Below are 15,737 nucleotides of genomic sequence, written 5' to 3' on the forward strand. Positions count from 1 at the left end.
CAATGCAACACAGGCCATACAATCGTGGGTGGTAAAACTGGTTGAGGAGACACGGCAGGCCGGTGCCCTTAAATATAGCCCAGCTCTTTGAGGACTTCTTGCTCCAGATTGATGTTGTCCTCCTTTGTGAAGCAAGGGAGATGGTCGGCGCCGTCTTCTCGGACCCAGCCACACCTCACGTCCGACGACATCCTGAGTCGCTCTCTCTTGATCCACTTTCCCCGAACCCGAACCCCTACGTTCTTAGGCCTCGTTGACTCCTTGGACCCCTCGATGATCCCCGGCGCTTTGATCAGCTTCTCATGGGCCTCCTGCTTGGGAAGCAGCGTGGCGGTTTGCTCTTTGAACACAGAGTACCAGCTGAACCACAGGTTGGACGAGCCGAGCAGCGTATCCTTGAGCCCGAATTCGTAGGCAAAAGGAAAGAAGCCCGCCAGCTCCCAGTCGATGATAGCAGCGAGTTCGTACCATCCGCCGCCGTTGTTGCCGCCAATCCGCTTGACGAGAATGTTGCGGGGCTCCAAGTCATTGTGACAGAACACGGTGAGGCTCATGAGGACGTCGAGATCAGACTTGCTGAGCTCAATTGCGCCAATTCCGTCGACGGCCGACCGGACGGCAATCCCGTCACCTGTGTCGAGGATCTCACACGCCTGCAAGTCCGCCGCCCTCTGGCCAAGAAATGCCTCCAACAGTGGCTTGACACCGGAATGAAAACCGACGTCCGGCCCCCCGACGAAGGCCGCCTTGCTCGAGGGCTGAGACTCTGCAGTTGTCTTGCCATGCCGCTGGAGGATCTGGCGGACATCGGGACTTTGGACAGGAACTTCCTGGAGCTTCCGCATTGCAACGACAATGGATCCTACCAGGGACCGCTGGTTGTGCTGATCGAGTCCTGCCCAGACCTCCTCGAGAACCGTAGTTCCATCCAAGAATGGTGTGATGGAGTATTCCACCTGTCTGCGACTTGCGTCAATGGCGGACCCCACGGCTAGCGTTGCGGGAACGAGATCGGGGATCTGGAGATGCGCCAGCTGTTGCAACTCGGCTACGGCCGCGAGATGATGATTGCGGGAAGCCTCAGGTCGAATGAGCAGGTCTGCGGGGAAGCCCGGCCGTGGTTCGGCGGCAAGCAGGAGTCGGAACGTACACGTATCGAACGTGTTGGAGATGACCGTACAAAGGCCATCGGCGATGTCGGGGACGTCGGGAAAGATACCGGAGAGGATGTGCTGATCCGGCACAAGCTCCCTGTCGTCGGCCACGATTGAAGCTCCGACCAAAACATGGGCTTCTGATCACTGCTCGCGAATGCAACGCTGTTTCCCTACCGGTTCGTCACCACTTCAACTTACACGCGAAGATCCCGTCGGCTCGAGCCCCGCCCGCCACTTGCCGTTTGGGTATCTGATTTCCTTATCGCTGGCCGCCGATTAGTGTACCGTCGTCGTGTGGTGACCACACGCGGGTTGTTGGCTTATCAGCAACTTTATGGAGGTGGATGCGGGGTAGAATTCCAAGTCCTTAGTTTTCCACTCAGTGGAACGATTCCAACCCCACCTCCACCCCTCATCGAACGCGGTTCTCGCCCTCGCTCTCGCGGCCGTCGGGCCCAGCGGATGGAAAGAACCTAAAAACTTGTTCAGAGGTCCTTTTTCAGGGGGTACTTTGGGTTCCAGAAGATCCATTCTCAGGGCCACCTCGCCCACCTCGGAGAGTTGGCCCGTTCCACCTTACCTTTTAGTGTATCCCCCCATGCCTTTCAAGAAAAATTTACTACCGTTTGCCGAATCTTTTTGAAGTGTCTCTCCCCAAAATTACTTTGTCTGCTGTGTTTCCGAGTCTTTTATCAAGAGACAAAATCTCGACATTCCCTTCTCGGCTACTTATACTGGTGAGAGAGCGTTGACGACACAATGCATCTCGTTCCCAAGGAGGTTAGTGCTTGGCAGCATTGGCACTGCTGTTTGGGTTGTTCATTTAGCAGCCAAGGCAGTCGATCCCGGTCTGGTCTTCAAACCTCACGATTCAGTTCTCATCCACTCTGGTCAACACACAATGCAATGGGGGCTCAGAGTGGTGAGAATGAGGAATTGAGTGAGATATGAGGCAGATATGGATTTGAATTTGCCAATTGGACCTTATTTACTTTGTTTGTTTGTTTATCCCGGACTTCATCTCTGAGAACAAATGTTGACTTATTTCCTCCGATTCAGATCGACAAGGTCGTCATCTCGCAGCTGGGGTTTCTGGCCCAGCGGCGACTGGCCCGTGGTGTACGGCTGAATCATCTCGAAGCCACTGTGAGTGACCCCCCATCTTCCTTGGCCCGTTGAACTTGACGAAAAAAAAAAAGACCCAAAGCTAACTCCTCCAGGCCCTCATCGCGTCCAACCTCCACGAGCTGATCCGCGATGGCAACCACACAGTGGCCGATCTCATGTCGCTGGGTGCCACCATGCTCGGCCGGCGCCACGTCCTACCCGAGGTCTGCTCAACGCTACACGACATACAGGTCGAAGGCACCTTTCCCTCGGGCACCTTTCTCGTGACGGTCCAGAACCCAATCGCCACAGAGGACGGCGACTTCGCCCGCGCGCTGTACGGCAGCTTCATCCCGGTGCCAGCCGACGCAGACGAACTGTTCCCGCCGCATCCGGACGAAGCCTTCGCTCAAGAGAACCAACCAGGCGCCGTGGTGTGCGTCAAGAACGAGGTGATCAAACTCAACGAGGGCAAGAAGCGCATCAAGCTCAAGGTCACCAGCAAAGGCGACCGCCCCATCCAAGTCGGCAGCCACTACCACTTTATCGAAGTCAACCCGGCCCTCGAGTTCGACCGCCTGCGCTCGTACGGCTACCGCCTCGACCTCCCGTCGGGAAGCTCAGTACGCTTCGAGCCCGGCGACACCAAGACGGTCACGCTCGTCGAGATCGGCGGACTCAAGTCCATCCGCGGTGGCAACGGCATCGCCTCGGGCCGGGTCGATTTCGGCCGGCTCAAGGAAATCCAAGACCGGCTACAAGAGGCCGGGTTCGCGCACGTCACGGACCCGGCGGGCGACGCCGCGCTGCTGTCGGACGGCGGGGGCCATATCATCGAAGGCGCCACGATCGACCGCGACACCTACGCGACCATGTTCGGGCCGACGACAGGCGACCGCGTGCGGCTCGGCAAGACGGACTTGTGGATCCAGGTCGAGAAGGACTATACCGTCTACGGCGACGAGTGCAAGTTTGGCGGCGGCAAGACGCTGCGTGATGGCATGGGGTCGGCTACGGGCCGCACCAGCGCTGAGTCGCTTGATTTGGTGGTTACCAATGCGTTGATTGTTGACTGGACGGGGATTTTCAAGGCGGATATCGGTGTTAAGGACGGGTATGTGGTGGGGATTGGTAAGGCGGGTAACCCGGATGTTATGAACGGTGTGACGCCGGGGATGATTGTGGGTAGCTGTACGGATGTGATTGCGGGAGAGGGCAAGATTGTGACGGCTGGGGGAATCGATACGCATATTCACTTTATCTGCCCGCAGCAGGCTGAGGATGCGATTGCTTCGGGGATTACGACCATGGTGGGCGGTGGTACTGGGCCGGGGTATGTATATGAATTATATGGATCACCAGAAAGCAAGAAGCAGATGACAACTAACAAGATTCTAGAGCCAATACAGCGGCCACAACTTGCACACCCGGACCGTACTTCATCCGCGAGATCTTGCGCGGCGCCGACAAGCTCCCCGTCAACATCGGCATCACAGCCAAGGGCAACGACAGCGACCCGGTGGCCCTCCGCGAGATGGTCAAGGCCGGCGCGTGCGGGCTCAAGCTGCACGAGGACTGGGGCTGCACGCCCGCAGCCATCGACAGCTGCCTGACGGTGTGCGACGAGCTAGACGTGCAGTGCATGATCCATACTGACACCCTCAACGAGTCCGGCTACGTCGAGCAGACCCTCAAAGCCGTCGGCGACCGCACCCTGCACGCCTACCACACCGAGGGTGCCGGCGGCGGCCACGCCCCCGACATCATCCGTATCGCCGAGTACCCCAACATCCTCCCCTCCTCCACCAACCCAACCCGCCCTTACACCCGCAACACCCTGGAAGAACACCTCGACATGCTGATGGTCTGCCACCACCTGACCAAGGACATCCCCGAGGACGTGGCCTTCGCCGAGAGCCGCATCCGCGCCGAGACCATCGCCGCCGAGGACGTGCTGCACGACCTGGGCGCCATCAGCATGATGAGTTCCGACAGCCAGGCCATGGGCCGCTGCGGCGAGGTCATCTTGCGCACCTGGCATACCGCTCACAAGAACAAGATCCAGCGCGGGCCTTTGCCCGAGGATGTTGGTACGGGTGCCGACAACTTCCGCGTCAAGCGCTATATTAGCAAGTACACCATCAACCCGGCTATTGCCCAGGGCATGTCGCATATGATTGGGAGTATTGAAAAGAACAAGCTGGCTGATTTTGTGATTTGGGACCCGGCTTGGTTTGGTACCAAGCCCACTTGGGTCGTGAAATGCGGCATGGTTGCTTACTCTCAGATGGTATCCCCCCCCTTTTTTTTTTCCTTTTCTTTATCACATCCCACTTCCTCAAACTCTCCCACTAACATCCACCAGGGCGACGCCAACGCCTCGATCCCCTCCGTCCAGCCCAAGATAATGCGCCCCATGTGGTCCACCTACATCCCGCAAACCAGCGTGGCCTTCGTCTCCCAGTCAAGCATCGACAACGGCGTGGTCGGTACGTATGGTCTGCTCAAACGTATCGTGCCCGTCCGCGGGTGCCGTACCGTAGGCAAGCGGGATCTGAAATTCAACGATGCCACGCCGCGGATGAGGGTTGATCCGGAGAGTTATGTGGTGGAGGCTGATGGGGTGGTGATGGATTCCGAGCCGATGAGTGAGTTGCCTTTGGCGCAGACGGCGTATTTTTACTAGGGAGCTTGCTGCTCGAGGAGGGATGGAGATGCTTCTCTGTGTTGGTCAAGGTGATTCCCTGGGGCTCTTAGTTGACGAGGCGGATGCGGGAGGTTTTTACCGATGGAAAGGGGCAGGTGGGAAAGTTGATATGTCGCTATTATTCAGAGCGATACAATGTGAATGTGTATATATCCTCTACCATGAGATGTGTGATGTTTGAATGGTCCTAACCCAGCAGTGGCTTAGCCTACACAGCCGTCCTAGTTTACATCTTAGGCCTGTTGATGTTCTGCGTTTTCGAAGAAATATGCCGATTCATCCCTGTCCGAGTTTTAAAGAACGGGGTTCATCCATCCGTCAAAGCTCGCGTGGTTATGGTGCAGGAACTGATACTAACTAGTCTAGGGGAAGAAATTTTTTATAAAAGGACGATTCAGACACTTGGTGAACCACCCCCGGGTAATTTAGCTTCCAGCTTTATTTGACCCGGACTTCTCACGGCGGAGTCCCGGGGAACACACAGGAGACAGCTTAGTAACTAGAAACGAAAATGAGTAAACATCAACACCCCGTACAAGAACCGTTCTTGTAATTTTTTAAGATAACATATAGGGAAGATTTGCTCCTTAGAACTTAGAGCCTCACTGCTCCAGCCTCGTTGTAGCAAGCAATCTTCCCGTTTCCAGCTCTTGCAACCTGAAATTTGATGTCTTCCTATGTTGTGGCGGCTATGTTGTTGCTCTAAGAGGAAGTCCTACCCCAACAACTCCCCCCTGAAACGCTGCGGGAGACGGCAGCAAGCGTTTTGACTTAGACCACTCCGCTGGCTGCAGCTTAATACCCACCCAGTAAAAAGTGGCTTATACAAACTATACCTTGAATACTAGTTCTTCTTACAAATAGGTAATATGTGCAACATAAACACCAAGAGGAGGAGAAGGGCCTACCTACCGTTCAGTCTTTAACTGATAGAAAATGTACACGACGCAGATCTTCTCTTTATCTCGTGGTCAGACAATATGAAGGGCATGATTGTATGTATGGGTTGGTCCACACAAGAGTCAGATACGGCCGGGGGTTGAATAATACCACCAGGTAGAAGATAGGGAGAGAACCATAGGTGAGCTAGACTCCTTGGATGATGTGTGGGTTGTCTGAGAGTTCGTTCTCTGTCCTGTGGTGAGGTGATGTCTCTGTCTGTATTTATGGAACTAAACCCGTGGAGATAGGTGTCTAATTCAGCGAGCCCTGACGGGTCCCTTCAGTTGACCCTGCTAGATAACAACCACACATGTCACAGGATAGATCACAAAAACTCAAAAGGAAGCTACGGCGTAAACTTAAATTCTTCGCTATCTCGACCACACCCCCCTCCGACTCCCCCATCAGGACGTGTGCAAAACAAAGATGTCAAAAACGCCGGCCGATACATAGGTACGTACAAATAACGGTATGGACTCTGCATACCTCTGGCAGGTAGGTATGGATGTATGTTTGTGAGAAGCACGCCTGTCCGCACCCCCTCGGTCCATTCCTCGGATGGATTACCTTTTCCGGGTAGTTTACCTTCTGAGCCATACACGTAACAATATATCTCACAACACAGCTATGTCCCTCCTCCCCTCCCCGAGCAGTGCGGCAAAAAAAAAAAAAAGGTTACCTCCGCGCGAATGCTGTCGAAACTTCGCGTCCGACTGACCCACCAAGACACACGTCCTTTGCCTTTGATGTTCTCCCGTGTCTCTCCCGTCTCCTGCAAGACAGCATGCCATGACGGCAAGTTCTGCGTGGTGATCACTGTTCCCTCCCAACGCGCGCCCACTCTTCATCTCATAAATCAAGACGATAGAAGGAACCACGCAGTGACCTTACTTAGCCCTCCTCCCAAAGGTATCGTCAAGAGGAAATCTTAAAAGAAAAGACCAAGCATGCATAAAACCAAGCCAACCAGCCGACGTGGACCAAAAGCAATGAAAAAAAAGGGAAGCGCAAAGACTGAGAGAGGGAAAAAAGGTGGCGTCGGGGCAAGCCTAGCCGGTCTTGGTCTTCTTACGACCAGACTTTTTAGGCTCCTCGGCCACCACCTGATCCGCCGCCTTGGACGTGCGCTTCCGCTTCTTGATCTCGGGGCTGGCGGGTGTCGCCGCGGGCTTGACCGGCTCGGGCTCGGTCGCGGCCGCTGGGGTGGCAGCAGCCGTGCTCTTGCGCTTGCGGGCCGCGGGCGCCTTCTTGGGGGTCTTAGCCACCGGGGCGGCGGGCTCGGCCTCAGACGGTTCCGAGGGCGCGGGCTCTGGGACGTGCTGCTGCAGTTGCTCGGCAATGGCCTCCTGGTCGTTGGCCGGAGCCTCCTCGCCCTGGTTGAGGGGAGGGACGCCGATGCCGTACTGGTCGGCGTAGGCGCGGGCGTCCTCGTCCGACATGTTCTTGGCCTCTGGGTTGCCGTTCTTGTACGAGTGGACACGCGCGTTGTAGAGGCGCAGATTGTACTGGTAGGCCTGGTTCCAGCCGAGCTTCTCGGCCGGGGTCATGACGGACCACCGACGCTGGCCCTCATCTTGGACGGCGCCCTTGGGCACTTGGTCACCTAGATCGTTGGCGATGATGGGGCGAGCGGTCTGCATGTACAAGAAGTACGGAGTCAGGGGACGCTTGGGCGCATTGGGGTCGTGAGTGCGCTTCTTGCGCTCCTTCTTCTCCTCAACAGGCGGGGGAGGGGCCGCAGCAAGAGCAGCGGGGATCAAGTTGGTGAAAGTGCCTGCGACGCGCTCCAGCTCAGCGCCATTCTCAAGGCTAGTGCCCTCGCCGATGAGAAGGTTGGTTTGGCGCAGATAATCCTGGGAGAAGCTCCTAATCAAGTCCTGGATAGTCTGAAGCCTTTGGTAGACCTATGAGACGCGTTAGCCGGGATGAATGCACATGAGAGAGTTTAAAAATTGGGTGTTGTGCGAATTGAGTGCGATGAGTCCCAGGCGCACGGAATTGCGATCAATAATGAGGGCATCAGTCCTATCATTTTGCGTTGCGCCCGAAAATGATACATTTGGGGTCATGTAAACAACTCTGGGCGGAGTTGGTGGTAGACATGTGAGAACGCGTTGAGCGCGTTGTTTTTGTTTTCGCTTTCTTTCCTGCAACGGGGCAGCGCGGGACTGCGGAGGCCGTTGCGGGGGATTGATGGTGATGCGATTCCATGTTGCGAAGTGATGTGCGGGGAAAACAAAAGAAAACGCGAATTGCCTTACCGAGTCTCTGACGCGGACGAACTGGTCGACATCAATAACGGGGGGCGCCTTGAAGGTGAGCGCCTGAGGGGGGATGGCAGCCGGGAGGACGTTGGGCGGCGCAACAACCGGGAGCACAGCAGGCTCGGGGATGGCCTTGTTCTTGGGCGGGCGCGGCATGGTTAATGCGATGGTGCTGGGTGTTGAGTGGTGGAGGTTGTGTTTGCCGTTTTTGGCGGAGATCCGATAGTGGGATGATGGCGCTGAAGTTAATGCCGCGATGGTGGAGTGGGCGGTGCGTTCCAGGGAATCCGGCGAAGGCCAAGCGCTGTGGGATGGAAATGAACAGAGAGTTTGAGAGGAAAAATTCGCGGCGAATTTTGGGGGGGATGGCGGGGTTGCCGAAAATATAGGTGGGGCACTGCGAGAGGGGTGCCAGCGCTGATTTCACCTGCTGAAAATTGGTGGGCGAAAATTGCGCGCTGGGCACGACGCCCAATTTTGGCCCAGAAAATCGAATCACAGCCCAGCCCACGTTGATTCAGCGATTGAGCCGCCGGGACCCGCTGTTCCAGGTGGCCACCAAGCTTCCATTTTAGAACAGAAGCACTTGTTGGATTAAAAGTTACAGCCCTGGCGGCCAGGCAGTGCCTAAAGAATGAAGCGCATCGGTTTCTTAATGAGGAGGACCCAGCACTCCAGCTGTATTTCTGTCCTTTAACCCTACAGAGCCCACTCACATTTCATTCTCCCACTGCAGGTGGTTTTCATACACAATAAGTTACCTTGCACACCATACCAAAAGAAAAATGGTGTTGGAATGCTACCGAGGTACCTTGTCCGAGGGACAGCAGGAGCACCCTCGACGTGTGCAAGGCGATTGATTGATTTCGTCAAGCTGGTGCAACAAGCTCCAGGACGGCCGGGGCCTGGGCCCAGCCTAACAATCGGCATGCCGACCTCCACCCCGCTCCTGCACTTGCATCCAGGCCTCCACTGCACAACACTGGACATCCGGTCGCGGAATCTTCCCTCGTGTCCAGGTGTCGCACTCTATCGTGTTGACGAAGTAACTGTCGCGCAATTGCCGCAGTTTATCGAGGACAGTATTCAAAATGTACTGATTTTAGCTACCCGTAATTTTGCCAGCTTATGTGTGTTGTTTCCACCCGACGGGCTGCTCGCGCCTTCCTGATCAGGGCTCCAAACTTGCCGCCGAGTTTCAGAGCTACACTCTATTTCCAGGGGAGCGCTACCCGTCGGTACAAAACGAGTTGTTTCGAGCTTCCATGGGGTGGGAGCCATCGCAGTGCGTTGCACAATAAGCCTGCGGAACCGGAGCCGCTGGGCCACGGGACCTCCCTATCCAATAGGCGGTCGATTAGCGTGTCAGCGAGTCACGCCCGAGGGCGCTGCGAAAAGCCATGACCAGGGGGGACAGGCGATGCTGATTTGTGCCAGAGGGGGCGCACTCGTTTCCTCGACCCCCAGGGCAGCGAGTTCCCGTTCCCCCGCTTGTCGGCAGAGGTTGGGCTTGGGCCAAAGCCCTCAGCATTGCCCAAACCAACCGCCTAATGTTGCGGGATGCCAACTTGCGATGGAGGTTCCAAGTTAGGTCCCCAGAGCGCACTGCACCGCCACTGCAATCTCCAACCGAGAGAAGAATCGCTGCAGTGCTTGTCTTTCCCAGCGGATTAATTGCTCCTTGGGATGATGTCCCTCTGAAAACGGGAGCCTAGACGCATCCCCCAACAGGACAACAGTTCTGCACCCTGCGGCGTCTTTGATGCCCCCTTCAGCTGTCCCGGCTATGGGGCCCAATGCCCCAAGTCACCAGCGTTCCTTCGAACATAAACAGTCCCTTCGGGTGTAAATAGAGGCAACTTCTCCCACTGAAAAGCTCAGTCACAACCCATCTTCCCCTAAATCCCAACCTCATTTCCATACCACAAACACGCGCACCACCTAGTTAAGTCACAAGACCAGAATCTCCCGCCAAACTTACAGAGAAGACGTAAACATCCGAAGCCGCCGGCAGTATTCCATACACATTCATAGAAGTAACATGTACGGATAGCTTCCTTAACAACTCAGTGACCCAAAATGGAATAGTCGCAGCCCGCAACGTGTTGGGAAGAGGAAGCTGCCCCCCAGAGCGCCAGGGCGTTGCCGACGAGCGTGCCTGCCCGTTTCCCACCTGAGCCCAGGTCGGCAACAGTGGAGGCCCGCAGCCACGATGTCCGCGAAGCTCCGAGCGGGGTCATGCAAACACACAAAAGCCTCCCGGCAGCTTGTCACGGCACGGCTCTGCTCGCGTCGGGAGTTCCCTTAATACGCCCAGTGCCTAGGTAGGTTTAATTGTTGGGTGGCAGTGGGCGGCTGCATTTCAGGTTCTAGGTTTTGAGAGACCTGAGGTAGGATGGCCAGTGAGTCCAGATTGAGTTCAGTGCCCCTTCTGTCGCTCCTGGACTTGAGGCTTGATGTGATGTTGGGTGCACCTAAAACCCGCCGTCCACGAAACTCTTCCAATCGACTGCTTGGTCGCAAACCCTTCCACGGGGTCGCGACACATAAATGGCGAGATCATTCGATCAATTCAAAACATAAACAAATTTCTGTATCCCAGTTCCATAGTGGAGAAGGTTCAAAGAACGTCGAAGCAAAAGTCGCAAGACTCAATTCCTTTCTTTACCTTCACCTTACCTGTCAGGCTGTCTGGGTCTCAGGGCTGTGTTTTGATGTGTGTGGGTGGACGCGTCTCCTCGTGGAGGTGGCCAGCAATTGGATGGCTTGGCTTCCACAGGTCTTGGCTTTCATCACAAGTCGAATGGAAAGTCGAACGAGTTCTGGGTCGGCCCCTCACAAAAGCCGAGCTTCAGCAAGGGTTTGATGCCGGCGTTGCCCCGCTTTCCATCACACCTTGCATCACAGCTTTGCTTTGTGGTCTCAATCGCAAGCCAGGCGAGCCAGGGTCCAAGTCGTCCAACAAGGAACCCCGCTCCGCCAAAAAGAACCCCTCCCCCCCTCGCTATGGCCAAAAAAAGCGGCACACCAAGTCCCTGGATAACTTACTTTGCTAGAAAGGTGAAAAAAGACCAAAAAGAATAAACCAAGAAATGGGAAAGAAGACAAAACAGAATAAATCCAGAAAGTGAAAAAAGACAAAAAAGAGTATATCAATCAAAATTTATTGAGATTTGATCGAATGTTAATGGATTAGACTTGAGCTATCTGTTTTAGTGTGTGTCGCTTTTTTTGGCCATAGCGAGCCCCCGTACCCCGCGACGAAGGCCCCCAGGACAGCTGAATCGCTGCCGCTGGCGTGTGTTTCCGATCGCTGAAACCTGGCTTTTTGGAGTGTGGGCGGCATTCCTGGGTTAGCGGCGCATGAAGGACGGGAAAGTGGGAGAATCGAGTTGGTTGTTGCTGTGGAAGGTTGGACGATGTGTGCATCGTTGTCACCCATTGCGAGGAGTAAAAACGAAGCTCTCAACATAGTATAGTACACATCTAACTGAATATCATTCTCCACCTGTTGAAGCAATCTGATTTCTCTCCTCTTCGCATGGAGCTCTGGAAATCGAGAACGGAGCTGCTTCTAAACCCAATCCAGCCTTTGTACGTAAAACAAGGGGCAAGTTGGCGTCCTTGCCGTCCCATATTCTCACCAGCCGAAGCGGCCTCCTGAACAAGGTAGACCCGTATTCCTGAAGTTCCCTCCCCTCAACTTGCCCCGCACCTGAACTTTGAAAGGGGGGACTATTTCTTGTTTTTGTGACCGCCGCAATCCACCCCCCTCTCACCCCTCTCTTCAATAAACTACATACACTTACTCTCCCGTCGTCAAACACGAATTGACTCTCCGCAGTCAATACCGCAATCATGGCGACTTTCAAACCTTTCCCGTTCGTGCTGGGGGCCATTATCCTCTTCTGCTTCGTGCAGCCTACGCTCGCCTTTGGCGCCGGCAACATTGCTGGGATTTCCAAGGTCGAGGGCCAGAACTGTGAGTTGTTCCGCTACATCTCTGGGGATTCGTCAATTTCCCCTCTACGCTTCCCGTCATTCTCGGTTTGAGCTCCAGCTCAAACCGCATCTTGAGAAACCCACTGACCAACAATCACGTTCTCTAGGGCGTCACGGTGATATCGAAGATGCGCTACTCAGAATTGCCATGGCCCGGCTCGCCGGCGGCAAGAAGTTCGACAAGCTGATGGTATCCCGCGTCTACTTCGGCAACTGGCTGCGCGACTACTCGCAAGCCATCGACGTCGGCACGGTCAAGGCGGTCTCAGCCGAGGCCATCCGCCTGCTTCTCTGCGTCCTCGGCTTCCTGACCTTCGGCTACGGCAGCCGCGAGTTCGAGGTCACCGCCGAGCGCCTCGGCTGCTACCGTCCTGAGGACCACATCGACAACCCCAAGAACTACGCCGACAATTTGGATGCGACGGACTACGACCGCCGTCTGCGCGGTCCTGTGGATGAGCGGGTTGAGCTGGCTATTGATGAGGAGACGGGCATGAAGAACTATATTGCCAATGAGAACGCCAACATCATGACTTCGGCGCTGCACATCCGCCGTCTGTTTACTAAGAGTATCGAGCTGGGCCGGTCGTATGGCCGTTCTAAGAGGAAGGCTGACCTCTACGAAGCCCTGCGCCTGCTGGGCACTGGTCTACACTGTCTCGAAGGTGAGAACTCTGGAGCTTTCTTGAATTTCCCCAACGGAAAAGCGAGGTTGCTAACTGCCCATGATCCGCAGATTTCTTTGCCCACAGCAACTACACCGAGCTGGCCCTGATCGAGATGGGCGAGCGCGACGTCTTCCCGCATGTGGGCCGGAACACCAAGCTTAGGATCCCTGGTGCTCGCGGCAGTGTTTACCCCATTGTCACCGGTACCTTTGGCGGTGTCGACTTTTTGCACTCCGTGACCGGTGAAGGTAAGCAAATCGCCTCGCGACGACTTAGCTCCTCGTCATGAAGACTAACGTATCGGATGTGTGTAGTGTCCGACAAGATGACGCAGAACGAGATCGAGGCGCTTGAGGGGACCCTGCAGCAGAGCAGCCACAGCGACACTAGCCTTCTGCGAGACCTGCTTGACAAGATCCCCGACGGCCTTCTCGGTGGTAGCGACAAGAGTAAGGTGGACGAGATCCAGAGCAACGCCCAGGCCGCGCAGATGGAGAACGTCAGCGTGTCACCGCGTGACCCCGAGGAGTTCACCGTCTACATCCGGAACATCTACCAGCAGATTATGCCCGCGATCGAGTTCCACGACGAGATCCTGAAGAACATCACAGAGGCCATCGAAAAGATCCCCGTGCTGCCCAAGATTGTGGAGCAGCTCGAGGAGCAGATGTCTGTCTTTGTGTTCCAGATCATGGCGCCGTTTATCGTGCCTGTGATCGATCAGGTCAAGAACGAGCTCGCGACCGGCTCGTCTGAGATCATTCAGAGCAGCAAGGCCGAGCAGCTCAACATCTTTAACGACGACGACGCGACTGACCCTACCCACTCGATGTTGTCCAAGGACCACTTTACCAACGTGAGCCAGCATTTACTCATTTTTGATGACCAGGAGCCAGCCCGCTAACAGTTCTTACCTCCAGATCCTCAATGAGATCGCCGGCCGCACCGCCTCCAAGGTGGTGTCGTGGGTTGTGCCCCAGCTGATGGACGCCTGGGACGACGAAGGCACCGACGTCGACGAACTGCTCAACAAGATCATCTACGGCGTGTTGCACCACCCGGCCCAGCGCAACGAGGGCCCCCGCGGCGCGTCCGAAGGCCGCCGCATGTGCTATGAAATGGTCCAGGAGTGGTGGAACGACATGGACGACCGCCAGCGCGAGGAGTACCGGCGCAAGCTGAGCCGCGACGGCGTCGAACAGGGCCAGAACCACCGCGAGGGCCAGAGCGACTGCGGCCACGGCTGCGGCGGCAAGCTGAAGATGCATAAGAACTTCCGCAACGAGGCCGACCCCACACTGGAGGACAAGATCGCCGGCGCCGCAGCGGACGCGATCATGGGTGGCGTCAAGCAGGGTCTGACCGAGGCCGTCGGCGGCGCGGCTGCCGGTAGCGGCTTTGGCGGCGGTGGTGGTGGCGGGTCTGAGGGCGGCCTGGGCGGCTTCCTCAGCAGCGTTGCCGGCGGTATTCTCGGCGGCGGGTTCAAGAAGGAGGAGACGGAGACGTACCACTCCAGCGGGCGCACCGAGGATGGCGGCTACTCGCAAACCACGACCGAGTACGGACACTCGGGCAACACCTACGGCCAAGCGCAGTACACCGAGACGCAGTACGGCAGCGGCGGACGCAGCGAGTACCAACGCTACGAGCAGCGCGAGGATAACGACGGCCGCGGCGCGAGCTACGAGTACTCGGAGCAGCGCACCGAGACGCACCATGGCGGCCGTCACCATGGCCGTCGTGATGAGGAGGAGGAGCAGCAGCAGAGCAGCTATGGTGGCGGTGGTGCTCGTGATGAGTACCTTCGTGGCTCGGAGCAGCAGAGCAGCTATGGTGGTGGCAGTGGCTACGGTCGCCGTGAGGAGGAGAGCAGCTACAGCAGCGGCGGCGGCGGTTATGGCCGACGCGAAGAGGAGAGCAGCTATGGTAGTGGCGGTGGTGGCTATGGCAGCAGCGGTGGTTACGGTCGCCGTGAAGAGGAAAGCAGCTACGGGAGCGGTGGCGGATACGGGGATAACAGCGGTGGTTATGGCCGCCGTGAGGAGGAAAGCAGCTACGGCAGTGGTGGTGGTTATGGTCGCCGTGAAGAGGAAAGCAGCTATGGTAGCGGTGGTGGCTACGGCCGTCGCGAAGAGGAGGGCAGCTACGGTAGCGGTGGCGGGTACGAACGCCGCGACAACGATGACGACGAAAATCGTAGCGAGAGGCACCACGGGCACGGCCGTCGGCACCACCAGGAGGAGGAAGAGGAGGAGGATCGCGGTGAGGGTCGCGGGTGGGGGTTCTAGATCAGTTCTCTCCTTGAACTCGGATTTCCTAGACGCAAGCAAGCAAGCCAGTAGCCGCGCGGTCGATGAGTCCCGGGATTAACGTCTCAGGCAATCTATCGGCGCGCAAGGTAGCTTTCGTTCGCTCGTCCATTTCTGCTTGACGAGAGAGGATTTCCCCCTTTCTTGATGGTGGTAGTTCGGTCCTGCTTTTAGCTCTCTACCCTACTTCAGGGGCATACATTACATCTGCCCGGAGGATGTACGTTGATAGAAACTCGCTCGCCTGTTTTTTCCCACGCTCTCTCTTTTCCCCTGCTTCTGCAACTCTATTTCTGCGCGGTTCCCCTCCTCTCGTGTGAAATTTCGATGACACGGTGGGTTGCAACTGGGCGGCCATGACGACGCAGAGTATCAAGTATCGTAAGTAGTCACGTAGTGTAGCGGCGCGTCGGACCTGAGACAACTGAGAAGGTTGTTCACTTCCAGAAATTCGGAAACAAAACTTCCTTGACCTTTGTCAGCCATTGGAAGCCAAAGCTCCGCCAAGCCTTATTCGATAGGAACCGGGGGCAGCCATGAGAGCGGCTATTGGGCAGTCGTGGAAAGTGGGGAACTTCCCA

General features: G+C 56.3%; 4 protein-coding genes across 4 annotated transcripts; 2 read left to right on the forward strand and 2 right to left on the reverse strand.

Moving 5' to 3' along the window:
* Positions 1–68: 68 nt before the first annotated feature.
* Positions 69–1,757, reverse strand: C8A04DRAFT_38762 (uncharacterized protein; the record flags this gene model as incomplete). The annotated part of the gene is made up of 2 exons (XM_062784338.1): positions 69–1,251; positions 1,738–1,757. The coding sequence occupies 2 exons, from the start codon at positions 1,755–1,757 to the stop codon at positions 69–71; spliced, it is 1,203 nt and encodes a 400-aa protein (XP_062635223.1).
* Positions 1,758–2,440: 683 nt separating this feature from the next.
* Positions 2,441–4,950, forward strand: C8A04DRAFT_13718 (uncharacterized protein; the record flags this gene model as incomplete). Its single annotated transcript, XM_062777828.1, has 3 exons — positions 2,441–3,597; positions 3,663–4,554; positions 4,630–4,950. The coding sequence occupies 3 exons, from the start codon at positions 2,441–2,443 to the stop codon at positions 4,948–4,950; spliced, it is 2,370 nt and encodes a 789-aa protein (XP_062635224.1).
* A 2,012-nt stretch (positions 4,951–6,962) lies between these two features.
* On the reverse strand, positions 6,963–8,333 carry C8A04DRAFT_13736 (uncharacterized protein; the record flags this gene model as incomplete). Its single annotated transcript, XM_062777837.1, has 3 exons — positions 6,963–7,817; positions 7,971–8,060; positions 8,187–8,333. 3 exons carry the CDS (start codon positions 8,331–8,333, stop codon positions 6,963–6,965), a joined length of 1,092 nt encoding a protein of 363 aa, XP_062635225.1.
* Positions 8,334–12,035: 3,702 nt separating this feature from the next.
* Positions 12,036–15,135, forward strand: C8A04DRAFT_38764 (heterokaryon incompatibility protein Het-C-domain-containing protein; the record flags this gene model as incomplete). Its single annotated transcript, XM_062784339.1, has 5 exons — positions 12,036–12,159; positions 12,287–12,844; positions 12,916–13,095; positions 13,162–13,703; positions 13,768–15,135. The coding sequence occupies 5 exons, from the start codon at positions 12,036–12,038 to the stop codon at positions 15,133–15,135; spliced, it is 2,772 nt and encodes a 923-aa protein (XP_062635226.1).
* Between the last annotated feature and the right edge of the window lie 602 nt (positions 15,136–15,737).

This window comes from Dichotomopilus funicola (genome assembly GCF_033296635.1).
Source record: "Dichotomopilus funicola strain CBS 141.50 unplaced genomic scaffold C8A04scaffold_52, whole genome shotgun sequence".
Taxonomy (NCBI): domain Eukaryota; kingdom Fungi; phylum Ascomycota; class Sordariomycetes; order Sordariales; family Chaetomiaceae; genus Dichotomopilus; species Dichotomopilus funicola.